Here is a 22537-nt window from a genome sequence, read left to right as displayed (position 1 = left end):
CAGAAGATAAGATGTGATAGGAAAGTGAACTGCCGCTTAGTAATACACTGTTTTCTGAACGTTTCATCATGTTTTCAATTTCAGAAATTAAATTAGCAATGAGTGTATCCATCCTCCGTCCTACGCCGCGTGTGACTTACCTGGTAGGCGTGGTCAGTACGGATGTGGCAGAGTGTGGAAGGAGCTGATTGGCTGAGCAGCGTGGGGGCCTGGCTCTGCAAACCATTCATGTTGATATGCTCGGAGTGAGGGACCTCGGTGAGCGGTGGAGGGAAGATTGGCGGAGGACCTGCTGTGGTGGGGGAGGTGGGCGTGAGGCTGGACAGTCCCTCTGTCAGGCTGTCCATGTTGACCTCGATCTCTGAGTAGTAGAAGTCCTCCTCTCCGTCGCTGTAGTCCGAGTCATTGTTTCGCCTGAGGGGAAGAGACAGACGTTGCTTCAGAACTACATATTCCAAATGTTTTTAATAATAAACACATTTTAACAAGAATTAATGAACACATTCAGAAAACATTATGGTGCACATTCTGACTTTGAACACTAGTGGTGCCACTAAAAAAAAAAAAAAGCCTCACAGAGTGGACTCTTGCAAACAGCAGGGGGCAGTAAAAGCCAGCGTGCCGCAGAGTTTCTCAAACACAGGATTTTACTGCAGCTGGTGTCTGATTAGGATGGTAAACCTTAGTGTAACCACTCCCCTGATCTCTCTTCAAACCCAAACAATAACAATAATAATTACAACAGCAACTTCGAAAACCTCTCAACAACATAGTTTAGAAAGGATTAAATTTACAATCCCTGGGGAACCTTTCCATTTAAGGTAAGGCACCTGCTGCTTTGGGAAAAAAACAGACACAATGTGATCAGTGCACATTCATAATCAGTCAGTAAATATCATAATTGATTACGACACTGATAAAGCACTGCAATCGAGACATATTCCAGGTATGACTGGGAACAGTCTGTCTTCATTTATTCATCCAATAATGACAAATAGAATTTTCTTAAAAATAAAAAATGAATTATTAATAATAAAAGCTTCTGGTATATTCTTCTCTCAGGTGCAAAAGCTTCCCACTCACTAATACTGTTTGACTTGAGTGGCCTGAAAACGGCCTTGAGGTTTCCAGTCACATGACTAAGTTTCCATGGGTACAAACAATTCCAGTCTCATCACTTTATAAAACAGACTCTCAGAACTCTAATCATTTATTTCTTCTATAGTCACATTCATCTCCTGTGTAACACGCTTGTCTTCCCTTTATCAGCACTGTTAATGTTCTTAGATTTTTCTTTTTGTGTGTGTGTGTGATGAAATAATTTCCTCTCTTATCTTTAGAGTCAGCTTCTTTATCTTTGCCATGTTTGCTACTCAGCTCGAACACCTGCATGGGCACCATTTATATCTGTTTCACAGCTGAGGTGCATTCAGCGTTCACCAAAGGCTATTTGTGTTGTGGTGTGCTTAGATAGGCTCATTAGTAAATGATTACAACAGTACTACTGAAAAGGGGTTGAACAGATACGGTTCAAAAACCTCACAACTCAGCAAGATAATGTTGCACATATTCATAATCAATACAACGTCGGCTGAAATAAACGTTATCTATAAAAAATTCTAGACCACAGAAAATGTTTAATGTGTAAACCTTTAGTAGCTCAGCAGCTTTGCAGCAGTTTTATTTTAAATTATTATTATTACAGCTGTGCCTGTGAGCAGACAGTAATAAAACAGCTTACATTAGACAGTCACGTGTAAGGGCATGTCGCTGGACAGCATCCAAGCTGTGACAAGTCTTACCGCACTATTTAAATCACCGAGTGTGACACTGCTTCCCTTAAGCTGCTGCAAAAAGAATACTAAGATGGCACTTACACGGTAAATATCTTCACTAAAGGGAGAAGCTAAGCCGGCGGTTCTATAAAACACGCCGAGGACCGATTAACATCGCCGATTCTGACAATAACTGAATATCAAACACAGGGCAACACTTAAACGATGACAATCTCACACTGAAGACAATCAGTGTGACTCATTTAGATCATTTTACGGTTCAGTGGTGATGCATGTGTGAGCATGGGTGTGCATGTGCAACCGTTTAACAAAGGAGGAACGCTGCGGAGCGTGTAAGAAGACAAAGAAAGACAAGGTGGGGAACCCAGCATATTAAATTTCGATATCGTTTTGAAGCAGATTTGTAATAGATACGAGCGTTGCGCTGATACGTGGTGAGTTACTGCTGAAATCCAGGAGGCAGTAATTCAACGGAACAATGCGCGTGTTCAGGTTTCTGCTGCGATAAATAGTGACTCACCCCAGGTGGACGGTGCGGATGTGTCTCTGGATCCCTGAGGAGGTGCTGAGGACCTTTTCACAGTTCTTCCACAAGCACTTGAACATCACCTTCATGGAGTTCTGAAAGAGGCCGGAAAGAGAGAGTTGATTGGCGGTTTGGACAGCATTCAGGTGGTACTACAAACACAAACGAGCATCTCGCAGAAACATTGTTGATCTGAGTCGTTTTCTGACAGCCCTCACAGAAAAACAAGATATAAAACTTTTTCAGCGGTGTATTTCACGAGTTTTTGTGAGCTGTGCTGTTGCGTCGTTCTTTATGGATCTCTTTGATCGTCTCAACACGAAGGCCTGCATGGGGGATTGAGTGCCATTCTACAAAGAGCTGCTACTCCTCATTAGAAAACTATTAGGGCAACAAGCCTTTAAAAATAGACGCCGAATATGAGATAATTATAGATGTATACAGCGTGAAAGAAGACATACTGAAGTGAGAGAAAGGAAGAAAACGGGGGAAGAGGGTGAGATATGCGAACAGATAAATTAACATATCAGTGTCTTCCTGCTAACTGTGCATGCTGTGAGATATATACTATAACACACCAGTTCTCCGAGTAACATCTGAACAAAAGTATAAGCATTTAAAAATTCTTATCACACCTGATCCTTACTAAATCAGATTTAACTTTTGGAACCGAGATAATCTTCAGGGTTTTATAAACAAGACGTCAGGAGGAGATGGATTGATAGGATGCATGTGTGTTTAGTTCAATTGATGTTCTTCGCATTTTTACGGGCTGGCGGACGTCCCTTGAGCAGGCAGGGACCTGCATCACCGCTAATGAAAGACAGTGGGTGTGTACTTTCATTAGCTTCCAAGAAGAGACTCAGGAGAAAGAGAAAAGAGGGAGGGAGGCAGCAACAAAGAGAAAGGAAAACTGAGCGAGAGATCTGAGAGTAAAACAGGTTTTTATCAATGGTAATGTTAACTCTCTCCTACACTATGATGCATCTTAGTTCTCGTTGACTGGCTCTAGTTTTTAATGCATTAATCAGTCTTTAAACTCCTGGTGTGGTTCTAGCTACATGCATGTGTCCTATTATGCTGTTTGAAACAACATGCCCAATAAAAAAGGACACCGCAAAGCTAGTCTTTAATTCTATAAACAATCGCAAATCACTTAATTCCCTAAGCGTTTTGCTTCCATCTTAACAGAGTTATAGTAAGACTGTTGATTGCCATGTTAAATAATCCTCTTAACTAACAGCCTGTAAAAACTCAGAGAGCCTACAATCCAAGGGGTGGAAGGTTTAGACCTCTGGAGTTTAACACACCTTTTAGCCTCCATCCTCATGACTTATATCTTACATTTCTCCTGCCGTCATCCTCTTTAATTTCCTGTCTGCTTATCTATAGAGTAACATGAACTCTGACAGTATTGTCCTTGGAGTCCTTGTGGTTTTGTATTTAGCAGCTCAATAATCTTCGGTGTCGTCTTAGTCCAGGCTGAACTGCAAACTCTCACATATATGAGCTGCTTTATATCCTGTGTCACTGAAATATTGAGATTCATTTTTCTGCCTACTGCTACCTTGAGCATCAGTTCTCTTTAACTTCTCTACACCCTCTGACTGCCTTCATTTTAACGCATCCTTTGAACTCTCACTTCCTGCTGTTCATCCCTGTCCCGTCTACCCCCTCTCCTTCGTTCTTACTAAATCATCCGACCTCCAACCTGAAAAGATCGAAAATGGGGTGGAAGGCTTCCTGAAAGTAAAAAACACCTCGCCGTTCGGGACTGTTTCTATGGCAGAAGAATGAAAGGAAGAGAGGCAAAGGTAGAGAGTATAATCCTCCTCCACACAAGCAGGGGGAGACGAGCCTTGTGAGAGGCTGTTAAACTACATGCCGTTTACATTTTCTGAATCTTTCTCATGTGTTTTGTGTACGACTTTAAAGGAAATCCGATTTTCTTTCTCTACACGTCTGTCACGATTATCTCCCTCATGTGTAACGTGTTAAATGTGATGTACGTAAAAGGGTCACTGCCACTCCTGTTCACTGTTATTAGACACCTTGAGGGATGCCGGCTCTGTACATTTGTTAGGATTTGTTTCTAACTACAAACCCCACCTTGAGCTATTTTCCCACTTATTTCACAATAAAACCCTTTCAGCGGCTCAGGAGTGATGAATTAACCAAAGCAGCTTTTGAATTTTTAATTCAGAAATAAAAAAACAAACCCTAATGCGGTCAATTAATATGAGCAAAATTAATCAAAACATGAAGATGATTCTGGAGAGCTGGAGAAAGGTCACACAGGTGACACAGGTGTTTCACTTATTCCTTACTGCAGGTATAAAATATAAAAGACTTAAAGCAAATAAGAGCTGTTGAAAATTGTTTAATTAGCCTATATTATGATGAATGAAAACTTTAACTCTAGATGCATAAAAAATACTAACAAAAGGAAATTAAACTTCTGCTTCTTGGAGCAGAGCTTCCATCTTTACCTTTCGCTTCCGAGGTATGGGGTCCTCAAACATGAAGTGTGTGTTCTCTGTAACATCCTCGCTGACATCATCAGCCTGGTGCGAGAGCAGGAAGTTCTTGTTGGTGTCGTTGGAAAGTGGCGGGGACGGTGTGGAGGGCACGGATTGGTCACTGGCGTCCCAGCTCCAGTTGCCACTGGTTGAACTGCTGTAGCTGGCTGACAGCACCTCTTTCCAAGACTTGTTGGCTGGTTCTGGGACTGCAATTTGAAACAACAAACACACACACAGGCATGTTCAAAATAAGGATGTCTCATGTTGGAAGACTGGACAATACGAACAAAAACAAAAAATGATTGGCATGAATACCAATAATGTTGGGACAGTATGCATTTCAATACTGATCAAGTCTTACCTGCGCATTGAAAACAAAAACATTATATCTATAAAGCTCTAAAACATGACAGACTGTTTCATCCATAAATTGTAATATCTATATTATATATAGTATGTACTTTACAGCTCGAGCATTTTTCATTAAGCTTTATTGAACACTAATCCCAAACGTCTTTAATTTCCCAGAGAAGGAACTCGGCTATTTTTCTTTACTAACTCTGGTCCCACCAAACATTTGCCCTTTAAACCAATTCAATAATTCTTAACCTTGATCTCAGACTTGATAATCATGTTGACTTTTACTCTGGCATCTGGTAGTAAAAAACAAATGATAAACCCCAACATAGAAAAAGCTTAATGTTTTCTTTGCTGGGGATTAACATATATAAGCCAATAATAACACCCTATAGAAATATAAGGTGCAGCATGGCGGTTTACTTTAACATGTAGTATACATTGACTCGTGCATGAGGATTACTGCACTATTTCAGAGAATTGCTAAGCCTGCTCGGGTCGCCTCTGTGTCACCACTGCAAGACAGAAACAAATCATAGCGTGGCTTGACCTATTTCAGCTCTGAAGGATCAATATGGAGAAACTGCATACTAATAACAAACAACTACATTTAATATCAAGCTACAAGCTAAAAACCCTGTAATAATGAAAAAATATATATGTCAACCAACATCTACATTCAGCAATATTTTAAGTTTCATTAAACCTACCTGCTTGCAAACCACCAGCATCAGATAAGATTTAATAACTGCTTAATGTTACAAAGGCAGCTTACAGAGCACTTTGGCTTTCTTCTGTTTTGTGCCAATTGGTATACCTGTGTCAATTGGTTAGGTGGCCCTTTGGAATATGCATTGCTACATGACACCTGAGAGCAACAGCAGCAGCCTTGGTTTAATGCCGAGCTTAAAAAAAAAGCTGACAGGACTTTGACCGTCTAGCGGGGTTGGCATGGTAATGGCAACCACAGCAATACTGGAAACAGCAAAGGGAGTTGTGGTGGTAGGGTCAAGGCTAAACAGTTGGCAGTAAGTGCTGGGCTTGAGTAAACATGCATGAATCCCAAGATAAGGGAAACAGCACTAATAACACGGTAAGACTCCCTAAATACAGGTTGACACAACAATGACTAAGGAGCTCAAGAGATTTGTGATGAGTACTTCTACCCACTGTCCCCGGTGTCACCTAACTGAGACCGAGCAGCCTGTGGCATAATTAAAAGGGAATGTCCTTGATTTGTGTAATAGCGTGGATGCGTCTGCGTTTGATGGAGCAGCTTCTGCTGAATGTGCAGATGATGTAGGCTTGTTTGCAGCTGACGCCGTTGCGCCGGCGTTACCTGTGTGTGCAGGGTAGAGCACCAGAGGGGATGTGGACAGCGAAGTCAGGACAGTGGCAGCCATCACCTCCTTATCGGCATGACCTGAGGGCTTCCTGCAAAACAAACAAATATCGACGGTCAGGTGCAGTTATTCACTGGTGCTCTTGTCTGCACATCAGCTCCCAGCCAGAATATATTTGGACAAAACCATTTTCAGCCGTATTTTGTAAAACAGTTGTTTGTTTTGACAGTGTGTCAGAGCAATGGAAAATATTTCAGAAAAAAAGCAAGTCCCAAGAGAAAACAAACTGAAAATATCAGCTGGGATGAATTTACATGGTGCGGCAAAGAAATCCAACAAATAGCTGGAGTAAAGACATACTAAACATGATTATATGTATTCTACGTCTCAGTGTGTGTGTGTGTGTGTGTTTAAATATCTGCCTGTGTGTGTATATGAGGATGTAATGGAAAGCCTCTAGAGTGAAAGTGTTTTGTGGTGTGCTTCTGCACAGCTTGTGCAGCCTCGCTTAGAGAGCAGGAGAGAGATGCTTGCTCCTCTCTTCCTGCTCCGTGCGCCCCATGCTGTGCAGTCCACCTTCATCTTAAATCTTATTTATACTGCCCACTTGAAGTGACGGCACATGCGCGCAGTGCACGTTCCCAAACATGTACACATGCACAGTGAGTCCAGGGGGTCTAGTTTGGCATTCAGTGTTCTAATAAAAACGTGACAGAACGGTAATTTGCGTCATCCTGCAAAGACGAGTAAACTTATCTGCTTCACACACACTTATTCTCTTAATCAATTCTGTTTGGTTGTCGTCACCTCTGTTCTCGGTGCTCTTAAAAGCAAAATGTGGGTAAAAATATGTTAAGGCAGGGCCAAGAACTCTCCCACGAACACGCACATGAAAACGAAAACAAACGTTCATGTAAGGTCTGTAAAAAGGCCAAAGCCAGTACAGTGATTGGAGTATTTATCGTGCGTGTGCTTCATGTGTGCAATACACAAATGCTCAAAACACATCAAGTAGACACACACTCTCAGGCGGAGAGAAACAAACTCTGCAGCTTTAAGAGGTCCTCGTCCCGCCCCCAGACTTCACTACACAACCAGAGTAAACTGGTTTGAGGCATTCTCTCAGCCAAGCCCTAAGCCCTGGCAGAGATCCACTCCGACTCTCAGTGCACAAACACACACATATTCAACACAAAAACTTTAGTCTGGAGTCCGCAAACAAGTACTGAAGCACGCTTTAAATCAGTAAACCCACATGTACCTGCACGCACACTCTCCCTCTCTCACACACACACACTCACACACACACACACACACACACTGGAAGATTTAACAGGCGCAAGAAAAAGTTCAAAAAGTGGCTAAGCTCCCACGCTGATGAGAATGTGGTGGATGGGAGCGAAACAGATCACAACGGAATGCAGCAGATTTGGAGGAATCTCACATAGTCAGTCCCAACACTCGACAGCGATGTCCGCGCAAAATGCGTCGGCTTGACTCTCCTACCATGGGCTGAGCGTGTATGTTTTTTGTTTGTTTTTTTGCGTGCTGTGAATACAGTGCAGGCAGTTGGCAAAACATTTCTGTGTATAATTATAGAACACCATGATGGAGAGAATCACACATTATGCAAATAATAATATCCACACCACAGCTAAAATTGAAGACATACCCACAGGGGAGGTGGGTAGCAAACATATAGACAGTACACAACACACACACACATCCACATACGTATGTAAACACACATACACACACATAGTCTGGACAAGAGATAAAGAGATAACAAGATTAGCCGTGTCCTGTTTCAGTCATTAGCCTTGTTTTCAGCACTAAACAGGGCCAACCAGGGACACACTTCAGATTTATGGCCATCTCTCTTAATAACATTGCCGCGCTGTTTTTCTTGTGTTGTTGGCAGCGTGGACGTCATGTTGTCGGCTTGAAGAAGCGGTTCTTTTCAGTTCGGCAGAGTGTGTGTTCAGGGTCCCGGTTCAGTCCCATTAGGCATGCCTAGCACCCGCTAGCCTGTTAGCTGATGCCAGAGCTAATTCAAACTTTGATATCCCTCTCGCACACATGCACACAAACCACACGCACCAGACCCCATTAATACCCACCCCTCCCGCCCAGCCTGATTTCCTGACATTGAACGTTTTCCTTCCTTCGCTTCCCAGAACAACCATGATACTCCACCGCAGTTTCGCTACATCTGGTGCGAGTTTTTGGATGTTTGTGTGTGTGTGTGTGTGTGTGTGTGTGTGTGTGTGTGTGTGTGTGTGTGTGTGTGTGTGTGTGTGTGTGTGTGTGTGCGTTAAGCAAAAACCAAACACTAAGGGTCTGATTTAGACAGTAGTTCCCAAGGGGCCAATTTCTGATTGACTTTCAAACACACTTAAAGCAGTGAAGCTAATCTGCTGTTGCTATCAGACCGACTTTGATATCAGTGTTTACACCAAGTTAGAAACAGATGGCAGACACTTTCTGCCATCATAAAACCAGCTCGGACAGATAACAGCCCCGCCATTCTTGCTCATTGTCTGATCTGATGATCACATCGCTACATGCAGGTAGTCACACTTCTCAGTGGCCTGTGAAATAACGGCAGAGTCTTTTAACCTGGTGGGAGCGCAGGACAGGCAGAGGAGCAACGGCCCTGACTCACAGTGAATCTGCATCGTCTTAAGAGAGGCTATATGTTGGAGTGAGTTGGGGATGCCTTTATTTAGTGCCCAGAAACAGGGAAATGGAGAGCAGGGGTTTCTGTAAACAGAGTTGGACAGTGTGTGGGGATATGTGTATATGTATGTATATATGTATTTGGGGAGGGGGCGGGACGGGGTTTTGGGTTTTGACTCCCCAAATCAGGTTGTTTACAAAAGCCAATCCGTTTATGCCCTGCGCGTTTATGGCACGCAGTAAATTTGACGACGACATGACGAACACAGGAGTCCTCCCTCACATGGAGGTGAACATGTACCGGCACATCCACACTTGGATGGTGTTATATAAAGTGTAGTGACAGCGCTCATTCTTGAAGCTCTCAAATTTACGAGCTGGCAAATGTATTTTATGAGACAGGTACTGTGTCTCGGCTGGGGAGGCCTAGGCCCTGTTTTTACTGTACTTGCGTGTGTGTGTGTGCGTGTATGTGTGTGTATGTGCGCGGTATGGTTGGAGCATTTGGCAAACTTAAGTACATGCACAAACAAAATCATACATTCACTTGTTTTTTTTACACCCCCACACACAACAGATGCCCTCTTACCTTCCTTCCTCCCTCAACTTGTATTGGCCTTGACTGGGCCAAGAACACTCCCCTCTGGCAGCGGCACAACACATGGCCCAGCTAAAGTCAACAAGCCAGGCCCAGGCACATACAGGGAGAGGGAGAGGAAGAGACTACCACTCTGAGCCAAGCCAAGAAGCAAGCAGCAACAACAAGCCCAAAGTGCTCGGGAAAGTAACGTGCTTCAAAGCATGTGTGCATCTGCATACTGTATGCAATGAATAGGTATCTGAAATGTGTCTGATTGTGCCTAAATGCAGGTATCGGAGAGCACACCGCTGATCTGATCCCACATTTTTTTCCCAGTGTAAGATGTTGCCAAATATGCTGACATTTCGCTAACTCTAGCTGGAGCGTGCCACAGTAAAATGGCAGCATCCAAGGCTGTAGGTCCGAGGGTTGGCATCAGTGTTTCAACACCAGAAATCTCCTAAGTACCTCAAGAGCGTGCGGTGTTTACCGAGGGAAAGTGGGGAAAAGGATAATTAGAAGCAGTAAGCACTGGAAAATCTCCACTGTGCTATTGCTATTGAATACTAAATGTATTTTGTTAACAAATTGCGGCGGCACTTAAAAACCTTTCAAATATTAATTATTTAATCCGAGGTGCAGTAAATAAAAATGAACCAACAGTATCTCTTCGGGCTGATTTAATGGTTGATTTTATTTTATTTTATTTGAATACGTTTGGAAAAAGGAACGTATTCCCCAACAGGTCCTACGAGGACACTTGGACTTTGATACTGCAAATGGTGATACGATGCCGCCGTGTTTCTGCTTGGCACCGCTACTCCGTACTATAGTGGGCTCTTTGCTGTTGTTGGGGAGACGACAGGGCCTCCCCTCTATATTTAACACAGCACCTCTAGTTACCACCCTAGTAGATCTGCCAGTTTATAGCATACGCTGCATTCAGAACAAGCTCATTTTAGATCCAGGCCAATCTGAAGATGTTTATCAGCGGTGCAGTGGCCACACTGAGGATTTTTTTAAATTCAGATGTTCTGCCGACATTTGTATGAGCATCTCACCTCTTTGGTAATCAGCACAAAATATCCATAATGCACCACATTATGGATATTAGCCCACAGTCTGGTAAAAGACTGGAAGAAAGTAGGTCAAGATGAAGACAGAGCGAAGGAAGCCGAGCAATATAAGTAGATGTTATAGTTGTGATTGTCAGATTTATTGGTCCAATATGACCAGCATGGACCACACTGGGGCCGAACACCACCAGAAAAAAATCTCTATCTTCCTCTCAGTCCGAGCAGTGGTCACTTTAAATGGCGTTCGTCCATCCAATGAGATCATGTGACCAACATGATCCTCCAAACGGGCATCAGAGCCTCTGTATGTACTGTATGCGTAAGTATGTCGGCCAGCTTCTTCATATCCAAAGCAGCTGCATAGGCCTCAAGAGTGGAAATGAGACTGATCTAAAACCTTGGAAGTTAAAAACTTGAAAAACACTGTCGCACAGACAGAGTCAGCTCTCTCTTTAGAGTCGTGACAGTGATAGAAGACGCGTTCGACTCGCACTCACCACGTTTTCAAATAACTTTTATTATGCCTGCTTCCCTCTTTATCTCCCCCCAACACAAACAAATGCAAATGTACACAGCGGTAGAGATATGCATGCCAAAAATAGAGGTAATGTTCCCGGTCGTGAGATAAGAGTTTTCCTCGGGGAAAGTCATTAACTTATTTCTAAAACATAAGTTTGAGTCACTCGCTTGAGAGAGGCTGAAAGAGAATGAAATTGTAGCCACGAAGCCACAAAGAATATTGTTAAATATACATTTTTCTGTAACATGTCCTGATACGCATGTTTCTATCCTATTTCCTTTTGGTCTGTTCAAGACTCTGAGGATCCTGACTGCCACCAAACACAACAGGGTATGCCCATGGCCAATGCAGATGAGTCACTATGCGTTTCCCAGAATCGAAAACGATCACAGACACAGATGACTGCTTTTGAAAGAGAGATTTTTGTATGAAAATACGTAGGTGTAGGGAATAACATGATGTTTTCAAACTGATACGTCCTGTGTAATGAGGTAACAGCCTGACAACTGACGCTACTAGAGCTGACCAGGGTGGTGTTGATGATCGTCTGCCTGCTGTGCAGCCTGACCAGCTACCCACTATTAATAGAACACCCACTGCTCTCAATCCTACAATCCCTCTGTCCCCCCTTCATTCTGCCTCCACTACAAAGTATTACATAATATCCTCTGTTCCTCTCTGTATCTCACTTCCTGGCTGTGGGTAGACACTAATGACTGGCATTAAACAGTCTACCCACGACCCAACACAAACCTGTGTCCTTTATGTTTCCAGCTGTGAACCCCCCCCCCCCCCCCTTTTTCTGTGCTTCCTGTTTCACATTTCTCATATCTTCAAATAGGTAGCATGCACTGTAAACACACAGTGAATAAACACATACCGATACGGACGTGTATGTAGGCATCTGGTAGTGTTGTCACTTGGTTCGCTTGGCTGTGTGTGCATCTTCATAAATCACACATCATTGCGTGGTCTACACACATGTTGCCCCTTACGTAAATCTCCAGGCCCTGACCCCCCCCCCCCCCCCCCCCCCCCCCCCTCATCCTCCTCCCACCCCCCTGGAGAGGGAGAGGCTGTTAGGCAGGAGCCGTGTCTCTTTAATGTGGGCTGTGAGCGTAATGGCTATTCAGTCCTGGGACAAAAAGCCCTCTCTTTCTCTCTCTTGATCCTAGAATGCAATCTGTGGCCTTAGGGATAAGCACAAACAACAGACAGCTTTGTTCTGGCCAAATAATAGCGGACAGACGTGGAGCAAAAGGCATGATTCCCTCTATCGAACTATATAGTTACATTACATTTATGCATCTATATTTCACTGCAGCAAAACCACATGTCAAACGTCAGGGAGAAAGGTGTGAGGTGATTGTGTGCACATGACACACGAGCAGACCTGCATGCGGTGTTCACGTCATGATGAACTGGTTGGACATAAGGGCATCGCCGGATATTACGAGTGCGGGGCCAAAAACACTTCAGCACTGTCAAACATACATGGAACACGTGTTGGTCGTTGGTATAAATCAAACTAATGGTGGGTGACACACCCAGCTTTACACAGTAAATTAAATCCTCCAGTAACTCTTTGATAAATTGTTGGATTACGTCTGGTTACACCTTCAATTCCTGCAAATTCCATCTACCAGAAAGACATTACATTAAAAATAAATGACAGAAAAAAAAATACAATTGGTCAACAGCCTGTTAAACTCCTCTAATGTTCACCTCTCTGGGCAAACTGCGAGTACCTCACTTAATTTCTCCAATGTCACTTCAGACTATACAATAAGATTAACTTGTAGCTATAGCAACTTCCCTCTCGACTTTTGTCTGTCTCCTCCAATAACAGGGTTGTTTCTAGGGGAATGCCGGGCAGACTCTCCTGACTAATGGCTTCGTTTGTTTAACCCTTCTCTGCTGAGGGGAGCAAACAGGAAGGGCCCTTCTGCCTGAAAACATAGCTCCCTTATCATAATGCCTGTCATTCTTCATTTTAGTTGATCTAGTAAGCCACGGACATCCGCAAAGAGGCTGTTTTTCTACATGCTTGTCCTGTGAAGAATAAAGGGTAATTTTGCATGCAGCATGTTTCCCTCTGACTTAACTAAAAAAAATGGAGACGATAGTTACAACGTCAGACTTTCATATGCAACTCAGAGGAAAAACAGGCAACAGACATGTCTTGAAGCTTGAAGCAAAATGGCAGAAGGCTCTGAATAGTGGTCAGTTCTCTTTCTGCAGCACTCGTGCTCTTATTTTGTTCCTCATTCTTCACTTCCCACTCCCACTCTTGCCTGCTCCTGAGATTTGCCCTTCTGCCATCACAAGCCAGAGCAGGCCTTTGCCTGGTTTCCTGTGTTTTGCAAAAGCAAACCGATGCTGATCCAAAGCCACTCTGCTCTACTTACTCCCATGAAGCAAAATATCTCCAGGGCACCGTCAGACAAAGAGTCCAGCCAGTGAAATAAACTGATCAGTATCTGTCTTTTTATTTCTAGAAAGAGAAGTTAAGGGAGCTGATGCTCAGCAGAAATAAGTATAGAAACACTTAGTTAACAGTCGGTACATTATAGTCTTATCCTTCTGCGTTGCTTGGAACTTACACGGCGATCAAAACCAAACCGGGCTGTCGGTGTAGTGGACTCTGCTCTGAAGGAAGAATTTAACTGTGAGTGTACTGAACAGTATCTGTGTGTGCCTCTCGGTGCTCATGTGCTTACCGTGCAGAAATAACAAGTTTGTGTTTATAGTGCAGTCTAAGCAGGCCTTTAAAAACAGCACACTTATACTCTGACACAGCCGAGTGCAACTATGAAGCTGGATGTTATTCAATTAACAGCACATAGTTAAGAAAATATAACTTTTCTGTCTACGAGATGAAATAATCCTCTGTAAAACAAATATATTAAAACAAATAACCTGTCATATTTTATAGTATAGTTCACAAACATCTAATGTAGTTTATCACAAAAAATATTTTGCATTTAACCATTAGGTGTTGTGTATTATATCAGTCTGATATACGGCGTGAGAGTAGTTGTGATAAATTTTGTTATGTTTTAGTGTTGCTTTCATTTTATGACGCTGTCCCCAAGCTTAAGTAACTGAATATCACCCCCATCCTCGGTCTCTCACTGGTCCTGCCACACAAAACTGGATAGTGACTAATATAGAAAAAGAAACGCCATAAACCACATCTTTGAAAATTTAAGTCTCTCTGTAGATCCTCTGGCCCTGCGCCCACAAAAACCATTCACCTCTCTCCAAAATTATCAGAGCTTTAACATCCTACACATAAAGGCAGCGACACCACTGGGAATAAGGAGAGGAAAATGGTTCTTATATCACCATGCGGTGCCAGCAATGGGATAGTTAATAAGATGAATGGAGGCAATAATACCACATCATGGAAACACTAGAGAGATGATGATGATGATAAAAATGAGTGTCTGCCTGCAGACAGCTGTGGAGAGACAGAGAGCTGCTCCTCCATATCTGAGAGGATATTAAACCTCGACTCAGGACCAACCTGCTAGTATTTTACCATTAACAACCACAGTGAAATACGATGGCTGGATTTTCACTACGTGCAATGAAACTGACTGGTAGTTGGACGCATATGGCTAGGCCCCTTGTGCGAGCTGCGCACCTTATAGCAAGGCCAAACCTAGGCCTTGGCCAGAGGAGGACAGAGGCCGTCTCCCCAGCAGACAAACAGACAGATGGGACCGCTTGCCAGACGCAGCTTTGGCTCAGGGAGAGTCATATCTTATGAGACTCAAGTGTCTTTCTGTCCAACAGTGAAGTCTCACACAGCCACAGCTCCTCTGTCTACAACCAAACACACACACACACACACTGATTCATTTCAGAGAAATACAAGAAGTATTTGCACGGTGATGACACGAATCTGCAAGCATCTGAAGTTCAAACATTTACAGTTCAATGAATAAAATGCGCAAATTCAATCTGCTGCTTATGAGGATCATGAGATATGGTCTCAGAACGAATAAGTGGATCTTTATTTGAAATTATTTTGTCAACTTCTACATTACAGCTAGGTTACAACCATATCTATTCACACGGGATGCACAGATGTAAGTGTGGTGTAGTACACTCTACCTATTGAACGCACACTATACAGGGGAGGTAAAAGGACACACAGTGATGCTTTTCCTTCTTAGTTTCATCAGTTTTTTTCTTTAATCAAACTGCTTTTAAAGAACAACATTGTTGTCACTCATTTACTGCTAGCTACATCTTATTTTATGTCTTACGATGAATATCACATGACAGATATAACGACACCAATGCGAAATAAAATGAGAGAAAAAAAATGAAGTCAAATTAAGCTTTAAATTCCTTTCCTCTTTCTCTCTCACTTCCTTTTTGTCTCTGTGTCTCTTCAGGCCTCATATTTCTATCTTTTCCTTGTGGCGCAATTATGGTGGACAAAATACAGTGTAAACACATGCTAGTATATATACTGCAACCATGGTGTTGATTTTAGCACCAAACCGGATTTGGGCGAACTGGACAAGAGGGGGGAAAACGTCAAATGCCCTTTTAAAAAAATTGAAAACAAACCTTGAACCTTGTCAGGCTTGGAGGAATTAAACTACTGAATATGAACAAAACAACACATTTCTCTGCATGAAAACAAAACGGAAATGAATTTGATCAGAGAAGACTGCCAATAACTGGAATGTGAAAATCTTTCAGTATTTTCCTTTTCTCTTTTTTGGGATGTGATTTGTGTTGTCCTGCACCTGACTGAACAGCTTAAAACACACTCAAAGCTTTGTGCGGCGGCACACTAAGATTAACCGGAGCTACTTTCTGGCTCTCCCCAGGCCGGAAAACTCCACGTTATTTTGGCAGCAGCCAGAGGAGACCAGGGTGTGTGCTGAGACTACCCTGTCTTCCGCTTAACACCTTCCATTAAAGCCCAATTTAAAAGCCAAGTGTATTATACTGTCCTCATTCTAATTAAACTTTAATTATTATGAAAACATGGGTTATATAAAACGAATTTCTACAGCGTGGCTTTGTGCATATCAATAAAACTGACTGGCCTATTCAGCAGGGCATAGGTAAACACTTTGACGAATGATGCAATAGGAGGGGAGAGGACAAGAGTGTTACTGGCAGGTCTGCGTTAAATGAAACCTGACTACCTCACTGTGGCTACACAATGAAAGTGTGTGCCCCTGTGTGTGAGGTAAACAGGATAATAAAAGAAAACACACAACTCTGTCCATTTGTGGAGCTGCATGAGTTTTGTCCACCTCTGCACCATTCGTTAGAGGGCAAGAGGAGAAGTCATTACACCGGCCCACACAGACCTATTGTTGAGGACGTGCATGTTGACACGCACACACTTAAAGACACACACAAACCCCGGGGGATTTCTAGGAACTCATGAGGAGGTGGCGCTGGCTCTGGTCGTTGGGCGTGTTTCTGCAGTCAAGCTGAATTTTCTGAAATGTATTTAAAAAAAATTCAAGGGCATTTCGAGCTATAGAGAAAATCTATGCAGAGCGTTCAGCCTTTTTTTTTTTTTTTTTTCCCCACACTTTGACTGAATCCCGTGCACTTGAGGCATTTTGAAAAGTCAATGCACACACTACTTAACTGTGTCAACACAAAATCAATGGGGAAACACAGAAGTTCAGTGCTGCGCTCTTCCACGACTAAACCAAAAGACGGGGATGTCGATAATCCTTTAATCACGAGCGAGATCCCAGACAACTGACATTTCTCTGGATGCGAGTCAGAAACTCCAGAACGTGCTTTTCCATATACCACATTCAGCCATAGGGTGGTGCAGTTAGTTAGTAGAGAGGTGAGGTACTCAGATTGTTGTCAAAACGTACATATAAAACTAAAAACTGCCTGAAAGCTAACTGGAAAAAGCAGCCTGTTAAAGACAAAGTATTACAGATATTTCCTAGCAGAAGAAAACTCAAACAAATGTCATTCCAAGGAGAAAAAATGGCACCAACACAAATACATTCAGCTCTGCATAACACATAACGTTTCTCAGACTTCTCTCTGTTTGCCTAGTGGACTGTATTTTACTCCTTGTCACCAGCAGACTGAGATGACTTATGATAAAGTTGCGCAACACTACGTGTGTGTGTGTGCGCGCGCGTGTGTTTTAGCAGCATATATAAGTGTTGTGATTGAGAGCAAGAGACTTGCTTCAGACTTTAAAAGGCTTACGCTCGGCCGCTGAGGATTTACAAATTAAAGCGCATTCATACAATTTCCCATGTAACGTTGTTGCCGATTACTTTTTTACAGCGAGACGCAATAAAACACACAAGATTAGATTTACAATTGGAATTTACATTTTAAACGTATAATTATATTATCTAATCAGTCTGTGTCACTTAAAAAAAAATAACCTCCCTCGGTAAAGAAATAGTTCTCTCTGTGAAATCAACCCTTGGCTTGAGAGTCTGCAGAGCTGCAATTCCAGTGCCAACAGAAACATTGTGAAAACTCCAGCGATGAGTATGCTATCACTTTCCTAGTTTATGAATGACAACAGTTAATGAAAAGTAGCAGAAATTAAACATTATCACATAAATGTGTGTTAATGAGTGTCCAGGGAAGAAAAAAAAAAAAAAAGAAAGAGAAAAAAGAAAAAGGCAAACAGGCAAATTAGAAGTGCCCTGATTTTCTATAGGAGCTTGGTGGAATAATCTTTCTGGCGAGAGACCGGCATTGTTCAGAGGGCTTCATCTTCTCTGGATTTGAGTAGGATTTAGCCAGCCCTTCTTCTGACAGGAGGGCAAAAGGCCAAGAGCAGAACGGAAAATAGGTTGTATGGAACAGATAAAACACGGCAGAGGAAATTTACAAAGCAGAAAAGCAATCATGACGTTTCAGCTAAAAGCCTTGTAAGGATGATGCAACTGCATATCGTACGGTATCGCTGGGGCAGCTATAAAAACAACGGCAGACAAGTTAAAGCTTAACGCCACTGCATTTAACTTTTCAGGGACTTTTACAGCCATTTAAAGACGGAGAGAGGAGGATATCAAAGAGGAGGTAACGGCTGTATCAAAGATAACAACTAGCTATGGGAGGGATTTGGAGGGAATAAACGCGGTAGAGGCTGGGGGTGAAAGAGGGGAAATGGCGTAAGGCTGCTGGTGGTTGGTATGAAGAGCTGGGTGGAAGGACAGAAAGGCTGATTGAAGAAAAGGACTGACAGTTAACTGTGGCATCTCTAAATGCTACTGAGGCAGAACAGGAGGCCTTATGTAAGCGTCTATTAGTGTGGGTGAGCAAGCGGTAAAGCATTTTACTGCAGCGGTGCCAGAGCTGCGCAATAAGAGTTCCTTCCCCCTTGATAAGTGTTTCTCTCTCACACACACTATCATTAAGGCACCATGCAGCAGGACTTGCACAAAGTATACCATTTACACACACTGCACCCGAGGAGTTATAATCCAACGCTTAACCGACGCACAACAACTTTGAGACGCTTCGAAACTCCATGCACGTAACGCTAGCTTTGCAGTCGGCTGCTCGCAGAAACATTCCTGCATGCCTCCTACTCTCATCCTCACTTATGAAATTGAAATGAAAATTTGCCTCTCCTATTCTCTGTGAAACAGGTCATAATTAATGTCACATTAGAACAATGTACACACTCGCACACACACTGAGCAAATATTTCACCCATTAGCCAGTGCTTTTTCCAGAGGGCCTCGTTAGCGTTGAAGAATGAATGATTCAGAGCCAGACACAAAGCTGCACCCAGATTAGATAGAAAAAAAAAAAACTTTTTCTCTTTGATATCAGATCCTTCCTCACTCCTCCGCACACCTCTAAGTCAGGAGACAGGAAAGCTGCAGCGTTAGATGATAGGCTGTGTGATAGTCTTCGGCGGTTATAAATTGCCTATGCTGCTCATAACCCAGATACAGAGGCTGGCCCCAGCAGACAGGCCAGATGCCTGCTTCGCCTGCGTCCTAATCTGACCCACACCCGTCTCGCATGACTCCATTCATTGAGGATGACCTTTCACCCCTGCTCATCAGCGCAAGAGATTTAACATCTTTAGGTCTGGGAGGCTACAAGGAAGGATGAAAACATCACAAAAAACTGAAAAAGAAGTTTGTCTGTTAACGGTAATGCCGACATGATAAAAAAAAAAATTCTGAGAAAATATGGAAATATAAAGGAAACCCACTGCCTGGAAGGGTGTGTGTGGCGCTTTATTATGGAGGCACTTGTCTGGATGTGGGTTAGAAATACCAGACATGAGTGGGGGGCTGGTAACTGACTGTCTGACTCTGACCTTCAACAACCAATAATGTCTCCTTTGGGAGAAGAGGATTGGTAGTGAGGTGGTCAGAGGGGGATGAGGAGCTGGTGGACTCTGCTCCATCTTCCCTGCTTCTAATCCCTGACGGTGACTATTATGCAGACTGAGTCAAAGGCTGGTCAGTTATTATGGTAAAAACAGAGTCATCTTTTTTTCCCCTCCTACCACTGATATGCATCTCCCCCACCCACCCTCACTGCAGTTGGCTGCTTCGGTGTCTTGTTTATGCCGACTCAGTGTTTTCCATTCACGTTACCCTGCTATGGTGACAGTGTACCTGACCAAGGACAGATAAGAAAGAAAAGCTTTTCACATCAAAACAAAATGCCCCACCCACTTTCCGCTCTTCATTTCATCAGACCTCCCTTTTTTTGTGCATTCACACTGGTCTTTGTTCCGTTATCAGTGCACTGGATCCCAAGCTGATGAATATTGACAGGTTGGACGTGCTCCGCTTTGGGGTGAGGGTGAAAAGGGAGATTCAATCAGAAAGAATGCATTGTTCTAACATGTAGTTTGTCGCAGATTTTACTTTGTTCTAGTGAATATATACATGTGTGTAAGTGAGTCCATCAATCCTTTCCTCTTTCATCCTGCAAGGTCTTTGCCCAGGCTTGTCTAAGGGATAGTGACCTAGTTCGCACTATTTGCAAACCTAGCAAGGTGTGAAAATGCTGCGCTGTGCATGCGCTCATTATTAAGCGAACCGAAGGCTGAGCTACGTCTTTTTCGGCTAAAGTCTCTCTAAACACATCCTGTAACGCAGTGACGGTATGACCTAGCGGAGAGCGAAAGAAAATAAGCGGTTTTGTTGACATTACCCAAAGAGTGTATCCGCAGAGTGAGCTCGGGTCATACCCACATACACAGATGAGCATGCACCTACTGGAGTTTCAAGGACAACATCCCTCATGTCACCACCACTCGCAGAAAGAAAAGGTGTCTCACGTTGTAGCGCGACTCTGTTGCTCTGTGAAATCACCCAAGCCAAATTTGTCAAAACCAAATTACTGTAAGTGGGTTTGTGTGGCAATCAGAGTCCCCCTTTCAAACTGCTCTTATAATTCGTAATGAATACCACATGCACACACATCTGGATAACAGACAGAGCTGGGATGAGCACAAAAAAATTAAGCAACTATTATCAGTTCGGCTTCTACAGTGAATTCAAAAAAAAAGTTTTACTACAGCTGAAACCATTAGTCAATTAGTAAAAAAATTAAAAAATAACTGTTGTCACTTCCAAAAAGTTCTTTAAAGGCTCTTTTTGAAGACATGTTTTACACACAACTAACTAACTAACTAACTAACTTGTAGTAATTATCCATCTACTAAAACGTGAATGTTAATTAACACAACTGCTGCATGGTTAGAGAACTTCCTGTCACCAACTGCGAAACAAAAGCCAATCTGAGCAGGGAAAAGGACAGGGAGTTAATCTGCAAAGGTCAACGGAGCAACAAAGAGCCCTTGCTAATATGACCACAGAGTTATATAATGTTACGTAACCTCCTTTCGCGGCTGGGTAGCGTCAACGCAGAGTTTGTTATTGCGGTAGAAGTGTGTTGAGACAGCAATCCCCACGCTGTGGAGGAGATCTTTCAAATCTGGTTAACACATGGACCGAGAGGTGAGAAAAGCCACGGTGCCATCTGTAGTGGTCAAAAACGGCATAGCCGAAGTCACACACACAAAAAGGCAGCCTTAAGATCCCTCCGGTGCACATGCACGCTCAGCGGCGTGTGCTCCCCAGAGACACTCGCTCACATCATACATGACTGACAGCATGTGAAATTCACGTGATGAAGAAAGAAGGAAGGAAAGGAGAGTGTGGCGTTTAAGCTCCAAAACAACCGCACGACCCACACCTGCTATCGAGCACACGCTGAGCATTTGTAACCTTTTCTGTTGGTTTACTGTAATCAGATGACCATCTATCCATCTATGAACAGAACTAATAATATCCTAACATATCTAAAAAATATCAGATTTAACAAGGAGCCGTTTTTACACTAGTGCACCGCGAGTAGGCATCGCCTGACAGGCAGCAAGTTGACACAGATATTAACCAATAGGCGTGTAAAAAGAAGGAAAGAGAGCTCAGGCACCACCTCCAGCCTCTCCCAGCGCCCTTTACTGTTACATAATCACTTATCAGCGCGCTAGGCTTGGCCCTGGATGCATGTTCAGCTCGCTCTGTGGGAACGAGCCTGTGTGCGTTTGCCGACCCACCGAAGGACATAGGAAGAGTGATCTCTCGCCGTGCGCACGTAATGTGGAACAGTCGTAAAACAAGCAAATTGCACCGCACGAGAAACATCAAACGAAACACATAAGTTAATCTTCTTGCCTGACACAAAGCGGGCGCATCGCACTGATATATGCAGCCTGGTCTGTCAAAGGGAGATCAATAAAGATAGCCTTGAGATGTCTGACTAGTAAAAACATTCACAAATGTACTACGGCTTATCAGTGAAGCATAGTATAACTATCTCATATTGTCTCCCTCTTTCCATTCTGTCCAGTGATTGAGCAATCCTGGCCCTCAACTCGAGCTCTGGCTCTCTTAAGGCACATTTCGAAACTATTCTGGACGGAGCACCAAACATGCGGTCAGTTAACCAGTACGCCCCCACACCATTCATACCCAAACCACTGTACAGTTGTAGCCACATGATGAATTCCACTTCTAGGCAAGACTTTGTTAAGGGACACAAGAAGGGGGTTGAATGTGAAAACTGCACGCACTGACTATTTTTCATCACCGAAAATTCAGTGTCAAATTAGCTCATTA

General features: G+C 43.1%; 1 protein-coding gene across 2 annotated transcripts in view; it reads right to left on the bottom strand.

The window, feature by feature from the left end:
• Positions 1 to 22537, bottom strand: part of slc2a4rg (SLC2A4 regulator) — a 34421-nt gene that overhangs the window by 8539 nt on the left and 3345 nt on the right. For both annotated transcript variants that reach the window (XM_047593685.1, XM_047593693.1), the window contains exons 3-6: positions 6541 to 6635; positions 4812 to 5050; positions 2317 to 2417; positions 141 to 414 (exon numbers count right to left, since the gene is read on the bottom strand). In XM_047593685.1, the coding sequence (XP_047449641.1) occupies positions 141 to 414; positions 2317 to 2417; positions 4812 to 5050; positions 6541 to 6635 (709 nt within the window). The remainder of the gene's footprint in view (positions 1 to 140; positions 415 to 2316; positions 2418 to 4811; positions 5051 to 6540; positions 6636 to 22537) is intronic.

The sequence above is a fragment of the Mugil cephalus genome, chromosome 1 (assembly GCF_022458985.1).
Source record: "Mugil cephalus isolate CIBA_MC_2020 chromosome 1, CIBA_Mcephalus_1.1, whole genome shotgun sequence".
NCBI lineage: Eukaryota > Metazoa > Chordata > Actinopteri > Mugiliformes > Mugilidae > Mugil > Mugil cephalus.
This window is presented reverse-complemented; position numbering and strand designations above follow the sequence as displayed.